Source organism: Rhinopithecus bieti, unplaced genomic scaffold (assembly GCF_001698545.2).
Source record: "Rhinopithecus bieti isolate Rb0 unplaced genomic scaffold, ASM169854v2 scaffold_7888, whole genome shotgun sequence".
NCBI classification, from domain to species: domain Eukaryota; kingdom Metazoa; phylum Chordata; class Mammalia; order Primates; family Cercopithecidae; genus Rhinopithecus; species Rhinopithecus bieti.
In genome coordinates this window covers 367,845-380,097 of record NW_016805944.1, presented here as the reverse complement: position 1 = coordinate 380,097, position 12,253 = coordinate 367,845, and the positions used below count along the sequence as shown (strand labels likewise).

Here is a 12,253-nt window from a genome sequence, read left to right as displayed (position 1 = left end):
GGGACCGTTGGGGCGGGCGGCGGCGGCGGCGGCGCGCGCGCTGCGGGCAGTGAGTGTGGAGGCGCGGACGCGCGGCGGAGCTGGAACTGCTGCAGCTGCTGCCGCCGCCGGAGGAACCTTGATCCCCGTGCTCCGGACACCCCGGACCTCGCCATGGTGAGTGAGGCTGGGTGGCCGCCGAGGCTGCGGGCTCTGAGGCGGGCTTAGCGGGGCAGGACCCCTGAGGGGGCGACGGAGCCCAGAGTGGGGGGCGTCCGGGCCCGGCGAGAGCCTCGGGACCGCTTTCTACCCCCGTTGTTGGGGGCCGTTGAACCCAGAGCGGGACGTCTGGATCCCCAAAGGTTTCCAGAAGCGACTTTAGCACCAAATGAGATGTTTAAGCCCACAAATGGTTATCTGAGCCCCTAAATGGGACATTTGAACCCCGGATGGAGGATCGGGACCCTCAGTGGGACCGCTCAAAAGGATTTTGGACCCAGGATGGGGCGTTTAGTCTCAGAATGGAGGTGTTTGGACCCCAGGGGACGAAATGAGAAAGATGGGCTGGGGAGGGGAGCTATTTAGGCCCTGATGAAGGCTTTTGGTCCTGAGAGGATGCGGGGAACGGGGGACGAAGGGAGGCTGGGCTGCTCCTGGATGGGGTGGTGGAGGGTAGCTGGGCCTGGGCGGGGAGGGGCGACCCCTGGGCTCCTGTGGGGCAGAGGAGAGGGTCAGGGATGGGCGGTCACTTCTACAGATGAGACTCCCGAGGGTGGGGGAGGGTGGTCTCCAAAGCCCAGCACTGCAGAGGAGGAGGAGGGTGAGGTGCAAGCTTACGGGAGGAAGAGCCTGGGGTGGGTGGCAGCGGAGATTAGAAGATGCTCTTGAAGGCTTCCGGACGGAGAAGGATCGGGGTCGTGGAGGTGGTGAAAAGGGATGGTGAGAGTGGGGCTTGCCAGTAGTCGGGAGACAGGGGCCCTTGGGGTTAATTTGGAAGTAGCTAGAAAAGGTTCTGAGGTTACTAGTGGGTTAAGACTGTTGCTCTAGAAAGACAGAATTTTTTAAATGGGGTAAGAGTGTTGTGTTTGGGTCCATGAGAAGATGGATTTCCAAGGAGAGGAGTGGGGGAGCTTGGGTGGTTGGGAGGTGAGGTGGAGGGAGAAAATGAATGGCAGTCATGGTGGGCCTAGGTTTGGGGGTGGATGTGGGTAGCACCCTGCCAGTCTCCAGGGACAGGCCAGGACAAAGAAAGCTCAGTGTGGATTGGGAGTGGGCTGCAGGGACCGGAGGAAGCTTTTCTACCGTCCTCCTTCCCCAGGAAGAACGTGGCTGGGCGGAAGGCACCAGGGCAGTGGGAGCAGGTGGGCGGAGCTGTTCGGGCCCCTATTGCGCACTGAAGCCTCATGAAATGGGGATGGGAGATCAAAGTTTGGGGTGCCTCGAATGAGCCAGCTTTTTCAAGCCTAGAAGCCTCACTCCGTTGCTGCCCTTTTCAGGCCAAGAGCACTGCCTTTTCCCAACAGGAGCGCCAGTTTTCTCATGATCCCCAGCCCCACGCACCATGCTGCACCTCCTCACTTGTGCCAAATGACAGTGCAGTACAGTGTGGCGTCGGTGACAATCAGATGCCTATTCCCGTGCCCTCGAGGTGGGGGCTGCAGAGCTTGATCAGAGAGTGCCTCTGGGGAGACCCCTTGATTGGCCTGAGGACCACTTGTTCCATTCAGGACCCTCACTGAGCGTGTCTGTTAATTCACAGTTAGGGCTTTGAGAGAAAACCAGCAGACTAGTTCTTTCCTACTCCCTGCCACCCACAACACCCACAGCCCCCCCAGGCTGAGCCTGGGAACGGTGTGCAGCCATCCTCCCTGGCAAGGCTGGGGAGAACAGGCAGCCGCTGCCGTGTATCAGATCTCATACTTGCTGACACAGACCTGATGGCTCCTCTTGCCACTACCCCATTTTCCCCCAGCGGAACCTGGCTAAAGGGTCCCTGAAGCACTAGCAGGCCCCCTACCTCCAGAATAGGACCCAAGCTTTGGCCACAACTAGTTTCTCTTTCCGTTTGTAATCAGCAAGGTAGAGGTGGGACAAGTCACTGTTAACTGGCCTTGGACTTTGGCCTGAGCTCTGTGCTCCTCCTTGGCCCGGGTGAGGGGCCCTGGCCTTGGTTTCTGATCTCATCTAACACTGCTCTCTGGCATTGGCTGGGGGCTGGGGCAAGGCAGAGAAATCACACCCTCTTCCCTCCCCCACCTCATGTTTTTTTTCTTGTCCAGCCCCTTGCTGGAGCCTAAGATGAAGGATAAGGAAGCAGGAGACCAGCTGAGTTATTTTGGAAACAGTTTTTGTTGAAAGTTTAGTCTTCAGGTCTAGAAAGGGAAGAAACCTTGAGCAAGGATCGATGATCTCTTCTTAGGCAGTCGGTTTTCTGGGCGGCAACCTTGCTTGAGATCTGTACCTTTCCTTGACCAAGCAGAGAAGTGGGTTTCCAACATGGGAGAGAGAGCGTCTGACAGGCCCTCCATGCAGAGCCACGCCTATTTGCAGCAACCCTGTGACAGAACTGAGCATGGCAGTGCCTCGTCTGCATCTTCCAGTCTTTTGGTGGAGACTGGCAAACGCTGGCCTTCAGAGCCGCTCGGGGCAGTCTGCAGCCTGTCACAGCCTCCTCGCCCCACCCCAGCCCGTTATAGTGGTGCCCAAAGGTCGGGGGAGTTGGACTTCTTGCAGGGCGGAGCAGTGGGGTGGGAAGGCCCTGACTGGGCTCGATTTTTCCATTCTAGGCCAGGGGAAAGAATGAAAAGCAGATGGGATGGCAGCCGCCTCCCCACACTGCTGCCCTCCTCTCTGTTCTTCCCCTGCCCCTCCCCGGGCATTGCCTGGCCTCGGTAACCAGAAGCTGGTCCTCCCTTCTCACTTTCCCCAAGCCTCTTCCTCAGGTGTCAGGACCTAAGGGATGGCCCCAGGCTTTTTTGCTGATGGTGGGAGGTGGGGGGTGGGTGGAGCAAGGGGCTCTTGGGCCTGGGGCTGCCAGGTTGGCATTTAGGAGCCCAACCACCCTGTCTTTTTTGAAGGCAATGCAGAAGAATCTTCATTTGGCCTCCCCACCTCCCCTTTACACTTTGAGCTTTTCCAGAAAGTGCATGTGTGCCATTTTCCTTCTTTACCTTCCTCTTTCTCCCTCCCTCAGCCTTCTCCCCTCTGCGATCATCACTTTGATTACCCCTCCCATTCTGCCTCTTTGGGACTTGGCCTCAAGTTCCTCTTCCCTTAGTTTTTTGGGGGTTTTTTTTGTTTTGTTTTGTTTTTTTCTAACTTTTTTAGATCAGTGATCGTTAATATTTGGGACGGGGGTGGGGATAGGGGAGGCAGGCGGTGGTTTGTTCCTAGCCTCTGGAACCTCTCAGTAGAATACTGCAAATTCACATAATAATAGTTTGCTTCCATTTCTGAGGCTCTCAGACTCAAGACTAGAACCTGCTGTAGACTTGGAGCCCCTTTCCCTGATTGTGAAAGGAAGGGGAACAGACCCACCGTGGTCCTGGGATGATGGTGCCTTCTTAACAGCATCAGCAAAAACCAGGAAAATTTGTCTTTTGGCTGCTAAAGCTAAATGTTGGGATTCAGCCTCCCCAACCCCCGAGCCCAGCTCCTGCCCCTTAGGATCACTATGCCTGGCTGATGCCCGGCACACCAGTGCAGGAGAAGCCAGTCCCTGCATCTCCTCCCCACCCCCAAACCCTGCATGCAGCAAGGGCTGCCTGCCACCAACTGGCCAGTCCCCAGAGTGCCCAAGCTGGAAAGGGTTAAAAACTGCAGTGCAAGCTGACTTCAGTCCTCTGCTGCTGCCCGCCGCAGCCCTCTCCCTGATGTGTGTCCCTCCTGCCCAAAAGAAACACAACAGAATGGTGCCCTGTGCCCTCACTGTGCGCAGGGGGTGGAGCGCCTGCCTCCAGCCTGACCAGAGTTCTTTAGGCGCTTGAGCAACTCGGGGCCTCCAGTTAGGAGAATTTTTGCCACTCGGGTCAACTCTGCCTGAGCCAAGCGCCTCCAAATAGGTGACACAGAAACTAGCAGAGATAGCCCCAGACATCGTCCCTCTGCCCTACCCAAGGACTGGCCTGCTTCAGTTTGGAGCCTTCTAGAGCTTCTTGATGAGGCCTCCAGGGCAATCACTCCCTTCACTCAGCCTCTGGGGCTCCCACTGATGAGATGCAAACCTGTGCCGGCCATGCCAGCACCGCTGATTTGGGGCTAGGGCAGGCATTTCTCCCGCCCCTGTGGCTCCCACATGCTGAGTTGAGATTGGAAGCCCTTGGGTCTGGGCTGCTTCATCGGGCCCTGCGTCCAGCAGGCCTGAATGTCCAGCCAACCCTGGTACCCAGCTTTCTGAATCACCAGACTTGATAATCAGGCGCTGGCTCGGCCTCAGACCCTAACTCTGGCATGCTCCTCCCTGGCTCGGCAGGAATGCCATGTGGAGCTGGCCTCACTGGGGCCGGGGGCCTGGGCTGAGTGAGGAAGATGCGTCCGTGCTGTCTGGCCTGGTGACTGACTTTCCCCTTCCTGCTTTTCCAGGCTGACCAGCTGACTGAGGAGCAGATCGCAGGTGAGTTTGCTATCCCCCTCATCTTAGCTCAGGAAAGCCTCCACATCCCCAGCCAAATCTTAGCCACCGAGAAGTGACATCTGATGGGTGAACCTCTGTATCCCTTGTGTCACCTAACACTATGCCTTGTGCCTAGAATGCTGATAAATGTGTGTAAGAGCACACCAGTGTCCCAATGACACCAAGCCCCATGGCCCTGAGACAGGCCTTTACCAGACACCAAAGGCTGTGTTCTTCTCCTGGGCCTGGGTCATCTAGGGGCTTGATAATCAGTGGCTGTAGGACAAACCCAACCCTCTCTCCCAGCTTCAGCCAGGTTGGCTTAGAAGGTGAGCTCCCTGCCTCCATGTGGGGCCTGCAGAGCTCCTGTCCCACTTTAGGAGCCACCCAGGAGCTGGCTCGTCACTCCCACCTCTGCACTTGCCTGCGCTTTGCACTTCCTTTCGCATGTGCCTGCGCCTGCCTGTTCTGCTGGCGGAAGTGCCTCCCCAGCGCTTGGCATGGACAGCTCCTTCCCATCCCTTAGCTCAGATGTCCCCTCCGGGAGGCCTTCCCTGACCTCCACCTCAAGTACACAGCCTTCCTTTACTGTCCTTCACATCACTTTATTTTCTTTGTAACCTTTCTCGCCGTCTGAAATTATGTTCTTTTGTCTTCACCTGTTGTATGTCCTGTTACTAGATGTGAGTTCCATTGAGTTTGGGACTTGGTTTTGTTGGTCTCTGCTATAGCCTCAGTGCCTGCCTAGAACATAGTAGGTCCTCTGCAGACTTTTGCTGGCTAAACAAACAATCATCTCTCCCTCAGCAAGCTGGAAGAAATCCCTGGATCCCATCTAATTCATTTTTCTAACCCCTCCAAAACCCCAGAAGGGTCAGATACAGGAACTATTGTGTAATTATGGATCCGTGCCTGCCTACTCGCCCATACTGAGCTGCCCGAGGACAAAGAACAACTCTTGGTTTATCTCCATAGCCAGGGGCCAGCACACAGTAGACCAGAGGAGCGATCCAGAGAATGGGCCTCTGCTCCCCACCAGCTACCCAGTCCCCAGCTCTGCTGTCAGGTTCAGCCGGCTGTGTGACAAGTACTGAAGGCCCAGCTTCTGCAGTGGGAGAAGACAGGAATGGACTTGCCTTCTCTCCTTTCTCCCCCCAACCCCCAACACAGAATCACCTTTGCAGCTTCAAAATGTTGGCCCCAGGTGGCTATGGAGACCCCTGAGGAAAGCCAGAGGATGGCCCAGTTTAGTGATCATGAGCTCGGGGTGCCCCCATGACCCACTCCCTGCCCTCCCCAAGAACAACAAGGCCTCAGCACAGAGAGGTGCCAGCCTCCCCAAGGAGACTCTTGCCATGTCCCCAGGGCCCAGAGGCTCAGGACCACAGCTGCCCAGCTGTGCATGTCCCTCCCAATGTACCTGCCACCCATCTCCCAACTCTGGCCTTGTGCAACATAAACAGTCTGCTTTTCATTCTGTCCCCATTAACAAAGTGTCCACCGCCTCACCCCAGCCCACACCCTCTGGGAATAGGCTGCTAGGCATCTGTTCTTTGAGGGCTTGGGGGTAGAGGAGCGCCAGGTGCCAAAATGGGCCCAGTAGGAGGGCAAGAGCCATGTGCTTCTCTCCCTGCTCCTGATGCGGCCCCAGCTGTGGCCTTCCCACTCAGCACCGCTAGCTCCTCATCCTCCTGGCTTGGCAGCGGTCCCCTCACTTTCCATCCCCCCACTCACCCCACGCACCGTCCGTCAGCCATGTTCTGCTGCCGACCACCCCCACGCTCACCACACACAGTGGCTCAGCTCCTCTGGAAGCTGGTAGCACCCACGGCAGGGAACAGGGCTGGCAGTCAGAAGGGAGTGGATGTCTGCGTTTCCTCTTCAGGCTGGCCAGAGGCATTCTGCAGCCTCCCCTCCTCGTCCCAGCCAACCAGCCCTGGCTAATACACTCAGATGAAGAATCCTTTCGGCTCTCATTCACTGCATGACTTTGGTCCATTTCATCATTTGAGGGAGAAGCCAAAGCCAGGGACCAAACAGACATGTAGAATCATCTAAGGACAGCTGTCAGACCGTTCTTCCCCACCGGCTTCACTGGCTGGCCAGAAAAACAGCTTTACCTAGCACAGTGTTGACGTTCAGTAACTGTTGAATGAAGGTTGGAAGGGCTTTGCCCTGAGTACTGAGGACAGCGAACTGATTGCGTGGGACTTGAAGTTTGTCTCAGTTTCTTTAGGTGGGACTGACACCCTTGGCCTTCCTCCAGGGAAGGCGTCCAACATCCAGAGGTAAGGATTCTCCTGTGGGCCTTGTGACTTCTGACTCCTTCCCCTTCTTCCCCCAGAGTTCAAGGAGGCCTTCTCCCTCTTTGACAAGGATGGAGATGGCACTATCACCACCAAGGAGTTGGGGACAGTGATGAGATCCCTGGGACAGAACCCCACTGAAGCAGAGCTGCAGGATATGATCAATGAGGTGGATGCAGATGGTGAGCCCCACAGAGCGTGTGGGCAACCCCGCTCCTGGTCACCCCGAGTGACTGCAGGGAGCCTCCCTCAGGGTGATGGATGAGCCTGTATCTATCAGGGCCCAGGGTCATCTTCCAGGGCCCAAGCTGAGAGCATTCTCCATCCTTTCCCTACCTTCCAGGCAACGGGACCATTGACTTCCCAGAGTTCCTGACCATGATGGCCAGAAAGATGAAGGACACAGACAGTGAGGAGGAGATCCGAGAGGCATTCCGTGTCTTTGACAAGGTAAGCAACCCTCCAGGGGCGGCTCTGAGACTGACCCCAGCCTTCAGGCAGACAGACAGAACTGGATCCGCGGAGCTACCACTTCCAGGAGGCCCAGGTCCCGGTGCCAGCCTCACTGCCAATCTGCTCTGCCACCTCAGGCAGCCTCCCTCACTGTGCTCACTGCCGAGGAATGGTGATGACAGCCACCCCTCTCACTGCCTCTCTCCCAGCCGGGAGAAGTGCCCAGTGAAAGCCTTTATCCCCAACCCCCAGGATGGGAATGGCTACATCAGCGCCGCAGAGCTGCGTCACGTAATGACGAACCTGGGGGAGAAGCTGACCGATGAGGAGGTGGATGAGATGATCAGAGAGGCTGACATCGATGGAGATGGCCAGGTCAATTATGAAGGTGAGTCCAGGCCAGGCTTGATCTCCCGAACAAGAAGAGAATCGCAGCTTCAGGTACAAGCCCCCAGATCCCTCGTGTTGGGGAGGGCCGCTCACCACTCAGCCTGCCCGCCTGACCTCCTCTCTCTCTGCTTCACTCCACAGAGTTTGTACAGATGATGACTGCAAAGTGAAGGCCCCCCGGGCAGCTGGCGATGCCCGTTCTCTTGATCTCTCTCTTCTCGCGCGCGCACTCTCTCTTCAACACTCCCCTGCGTACCCCGGTTCTAGCAAACACCAATTGATTGACTGAGAATCTGATAAAGCAACAAAAGATTTGTCCCAAGCTGCATGATTGCTCTTTCTCCTTCTTCCCTGAGTCTCTCTCCATGCCCCTCATCTCTTCCTTTTGCCCTCGCCTCTTCCATCCATGTCTTCCAAGGCCTGATGCATTCATAAGATGAAGCCCTCCCCAGATCCCCTTGGGGAGCCTCTGCCCTCCTCCAGCCCGGGTGGCTCTCCTCCATTTTGATTTGTTTCCTCTTGTTTGTCATCTTATTTTGGGTGCTGGGGTGGCTGCCAGCCCTGTCCCGGGACCTGCTGGGAGGGACAAGAGGCCCCCCCAGGCAGAAGAGCATGCCCTTTGCCGTTGCATGCAACCAGCCCTGTGATTCCATGTGCAGATCCCAGCAGCCTGTTGGGGCAGGGGTGCCAAGAGAGGCATTCCAGAAGGACTGAGGGGCGTTGAGGAATTGCGGCGTTGACTGGATGTGGCCCAGGAGGGGGTCAAGGGGGCCGACTCACAGAAGGGGACTGACAGTGGGCAACACTCGCATCCCACTGGCTGCTGTTCTGCAACCATCCGATTGGCTTTCTGAGGTTTGGCTGGGTGGGGACTGCCCTTTTTGGCCACTCTGCAAATTGGACTTGCCCGCGTTCCTGAAGCGCTCTCGAGCTGTTCTGTAAATACCTGGTGCTAACATCCCATGCCGCTCCCTCCTCACGAAGCACCCACCGCCCTGAGGGCCCGTCCTAGGAATGGATGTGGGGATGGTCGCTTTGTAATGTGCTGGTTCTCTTTTTTTTTTCTTTCCCCTCTATGGCCCTTAAAACTTTCATTTTGTTCAGAACCATGCTGGGCTAGCTAAAGGGTGGGGAGAGGGAAGATGGGCCCCACCACGCTCTCAAGAGAACGCACCTGCAATAAAACAGTCTTGTCGGCCAGCTGCCCAGGGGACAGCAGCTACGGCAGCCTCTGCGTCCTGGTCCGCCAGCACCTCCCGCTTCTCTGTGGTGACTTGGTGCCGCTTCCTCACATCTGTGCTCCGTGCCCTCTTCCCTGCCTCTCCCCTCGCCCACCTGCCTGCCCCCATACTACCCCAGCGGAGAGCATGATCCGTGCCCTTGCTTCTGACTTTCGCCTCTGGGACAAGTAAGTCAATGTGGGCAGTTCAGTCGTCTGGGTTTTTTCCCCTTTCTGTTCATTTCATCTGGCTCCCCCCACCACCTACCCCACCCCTCCCCACCCCCTGCTTCCCCTCACTGCCCAGGTCGATCAAGTGGCTTTTCCTGGGACCTGCCCAGCTTTGAGAATCTCTTCTCATCCACCCTCTGGCACCCAGCCTCTGAGGGAAGGAGGGACGGGGCATAGTGGGAGACCCAGCCAAGAGCTGAGGGTAAGGGCAGGTAGGCGTGAGGCTGTGGACATTTTCGGAATGTTTTGGTTTTGTTTTTTTTTTTAAACCGGGCAATATTGTGTTCAGTTCAAGCTGTGAAGAAAAATATATATCAATGTTTTCCAATAAAATACAGTGACTACCTGACTTGGTTCCTCCCCTCGTGTCTCAGTTTCTGGCCTGCCCCCCCGCCCCGCCAACCCCCACGCTGACTCCTTTGGCCCAGATGTGAAAGAGCCTCTCCTCCAAGCTGGCTCTGAAGCTGTGTCCGGTCAGTGCAGCCCAGTGGACGCCTCTGAACCACAGTTCTGATCCCAGCTAGACCACAGGGTCAAGGGCAGGGTCCTGTCCTGGAGATAGTCGCGCAAATGGACTGAAAGGGGAGTACTGAGAAGGCTGTCTGAGGCAGCCCCATCATGCACACAGAGAAGGGGTCAGCCCAGTCCGGTGGCAGGACTGAGCTGAGACCTACCTGAAAGATGGGCAGTCCCCTAGCTGGGTAGGGGAAGGAAGGGCGTTCCAGTTGAGGGGGACAACATGTATAGAAGTCCTGAGGCAAGAGGAGCCTGGACACCTAGGAACTGAAGGAAATCCAGCGAGGCTGGGTGAGATCCCCGAGCAGCTTGGAGCCCAGCTGGGCGAAGAGAGGAAGGCAAGGGTGGGCCCTGCAGTGGGTGAGCCTCTTGATGCTTTGGGGAGAGGGATGGCATTCACTGCTGTAGCCTCACAGGCAGCCAAAACATTGCAAGTTTGGATCTGCAGTGGTGAGAAAGGCATGTTCCTGAGCTCACAGGGAGGGCATGGGACTCAGTGTTGGTTTGAAGATTTGAAACAAAAAGCCCAAAACAATTGCAAACCACACAAGGCAGAATACAAACCACTATGTGGTCACAGCCAAATTACAAACCACAGGAAGCTCAACTTCCTCATGGCAAGTGGGGATGTGAGGAAGAAGCCGCCTTAACAGCACCCGGTGGCACATGCCTGTAAGCCTCCTACTTTGGGAGGCTGAGGCAGGAGGATTACTTGATCCCAAGAGTTCAAGACCAGCCTGGGCAACATAGCAAGACCCTCCCAGTCCAGTGGGGCTATAGTGGAGGGATGGGTCAGAATCCTCAGGGGCTTTTCTCATTCTCCCTCGGGGGCATGGAGAATGACAGGTTAATAAGCCTTGTCTTTAACTTCTGAGCTTCTCACACAACCACAGAAGCTGGGCAAGGGTGGAGCAGAGATAGAAGTCAGTGGAATGAAAAGAGGTCCTTCCACTCATCTGCACTTGGCCTCAGAGGGCAGGGGAAGCCTGGCCCAACCCCACGGCCTTCCTTGTGGCAGAGAGATCAGTCCCTGGCTGGGTTTTCCTGGTGCATCCCAGTCACCAGAGCCAGCGGCATGGGTGGAGACGTTGGGAGTGGCAAGCCATTTTCCAGAGCTCCAGCTTCTGGGCCCCCTTTTCCTGCCACGTGGTTGTGGCTTGGTATTTGGTGGTGCAGTAAAGACAGTAGAGTGTAGTGGATAACAACTTGGGGTCTGGGCACAAGCACCCGCCTTAGCCTTCCAGTTGCAGCACTTACCTGCCTTGAGGCCTTGGGGAGATGCCTTAGAGTTTCTGGACCTCAGTGACCCTGTCCACAAAATGGGGGTATAATGGTACTGGCCTCCTGAGCTGAGCTGAGGATTGGGTGAGCCTACAGGAAGGAGGAGGGTGTGCGGTGCTCAGGAAGTGTTCGGTGAGCACCTGCCACCATTGGCTGGGTGCTTCCTGCTTCGCGGGCTGCCTCTGAATCTCTGCATCCATGAGCTCATCAGAGCCTTAAAGCAACCACTTGGGCTGGATGCCATTCATTCCCATTTTGCTGACCAGGAAACTGAGGCCCAGAGGAGTGAAGTCACTACTGCAAGGTTATGAAGTAGGAACAGAACCAGAATCTGAACCAGATCTGACCCTGAGGAGTCCAAGCACCCAACAGCTGGGCTTTAGGGTAAATGATAGTTTAAAAACAGACAGCCTTCAGGCAGGCCAGAGCCAGAGCCAGTGGAGAGGCCAGGCTGAGTCTGGTGTCCCAGTGGTGGGGTCTGAAATGGGAGCTGCCCCTTTAGCAGTCAGGGTACCCGGGGAAAATTCTGGTCTAGTATTTGAGTCAAAGATGGGCTGTGGTTTCCCACAGGATTGGGCTCAAATTCCAGGTTGAGACTCACTCACAAGAATGAACCTTTGTGCTCACTAAGTCCCAAGGGGCCACCACTGCCACAATAACCTTGGAGCAGCGATTTCACTTCCCTCAGCCTGCATTTACAAGTCTGCAAAATGGCAAATGATAATCTGTAAGGGAAGATGATACAAATATCCACCAACTTGGGTTGTGTCAAACTCTTTTTTTTTTTTTAAGACAGAGTCTCACTCTGTTGCCCAGGCCGCAGTGCAATAGCGTGATCTCAGCTCACTGCAACCTCTGCCTCCCAGGTTCAAGCTATTCTCTTGCCTTCCTGCCTTGACCTCCCCAGTAGTTGGGATTACAGGCATGCACCACCACGCCTGGCTAATTTTTTTTTTTTTTTTTTTTTTGAGATGGAGTCCCACTCTTGTCTCCCAGGCTGGAGTGCAGTGGTGTGATCTTGGCTCACTGCAGCCTCCACCTCCCAGGTTCAAGTGATTCTCTTGCCTCAGCCTCTTGAGTAGGTGGGATTACAGGTGTCTACCACCACGCCTGGCTAATTTTTGTATTTTTGTAGAGACAGGGTTTCACCATGTTGGCCAGGCTGGTCTCAAACTTCTGATCTCAAGTGATCCACCCACCTTGGCCTCCCAAAGCTCTGGGATTACAGGTGTAAGCCACCACGCCTGGCATTTTTTTTTTTTTTTT

The 12,253-nt window shown here is 55.9% G+C and overlaps 1 protein-coding gene across 2 annotated transcripts; it reads left to right on the top strand.

Moving 5' to 3' along the window:
* Window positions 1-6: 6 nt before the first annotated feature.
* CALM3 (calmodulin 3) lies at window positions 7-9,539 on the top strand. Of its 2 annotated transcripts, XM_017874316.1 has the most exons (6): window positions 7-156; window positions 4,561-4,591; window positions 6,936-7,079; window positions 7,241-7,347; window positions 7,603-7,738; window positions 7,882-9,539. In XM_017874316.1, exons 1-6 carry the CDS (start codon window positions 154-156, stop codon window positions 7,908-7,910), a joined length of 450 nt encoding a protein of 149 aa, XP_017729805.1. In that variant the 5' UTR covers window positions 7-153; the 3' UTR covers window positions 7,911-9,539. The 2 variants fall into 2 exon arrangements, with proteins under 2 accessions (XP_017729805.1, XP_017729804.1); XM_017874315.1 differs by having other exon boundaries at window positions 7,241-7,738.
* The last annotated feature ends 2,714 nt before the right edge of the window (window positions 9,540-12,253 follow it).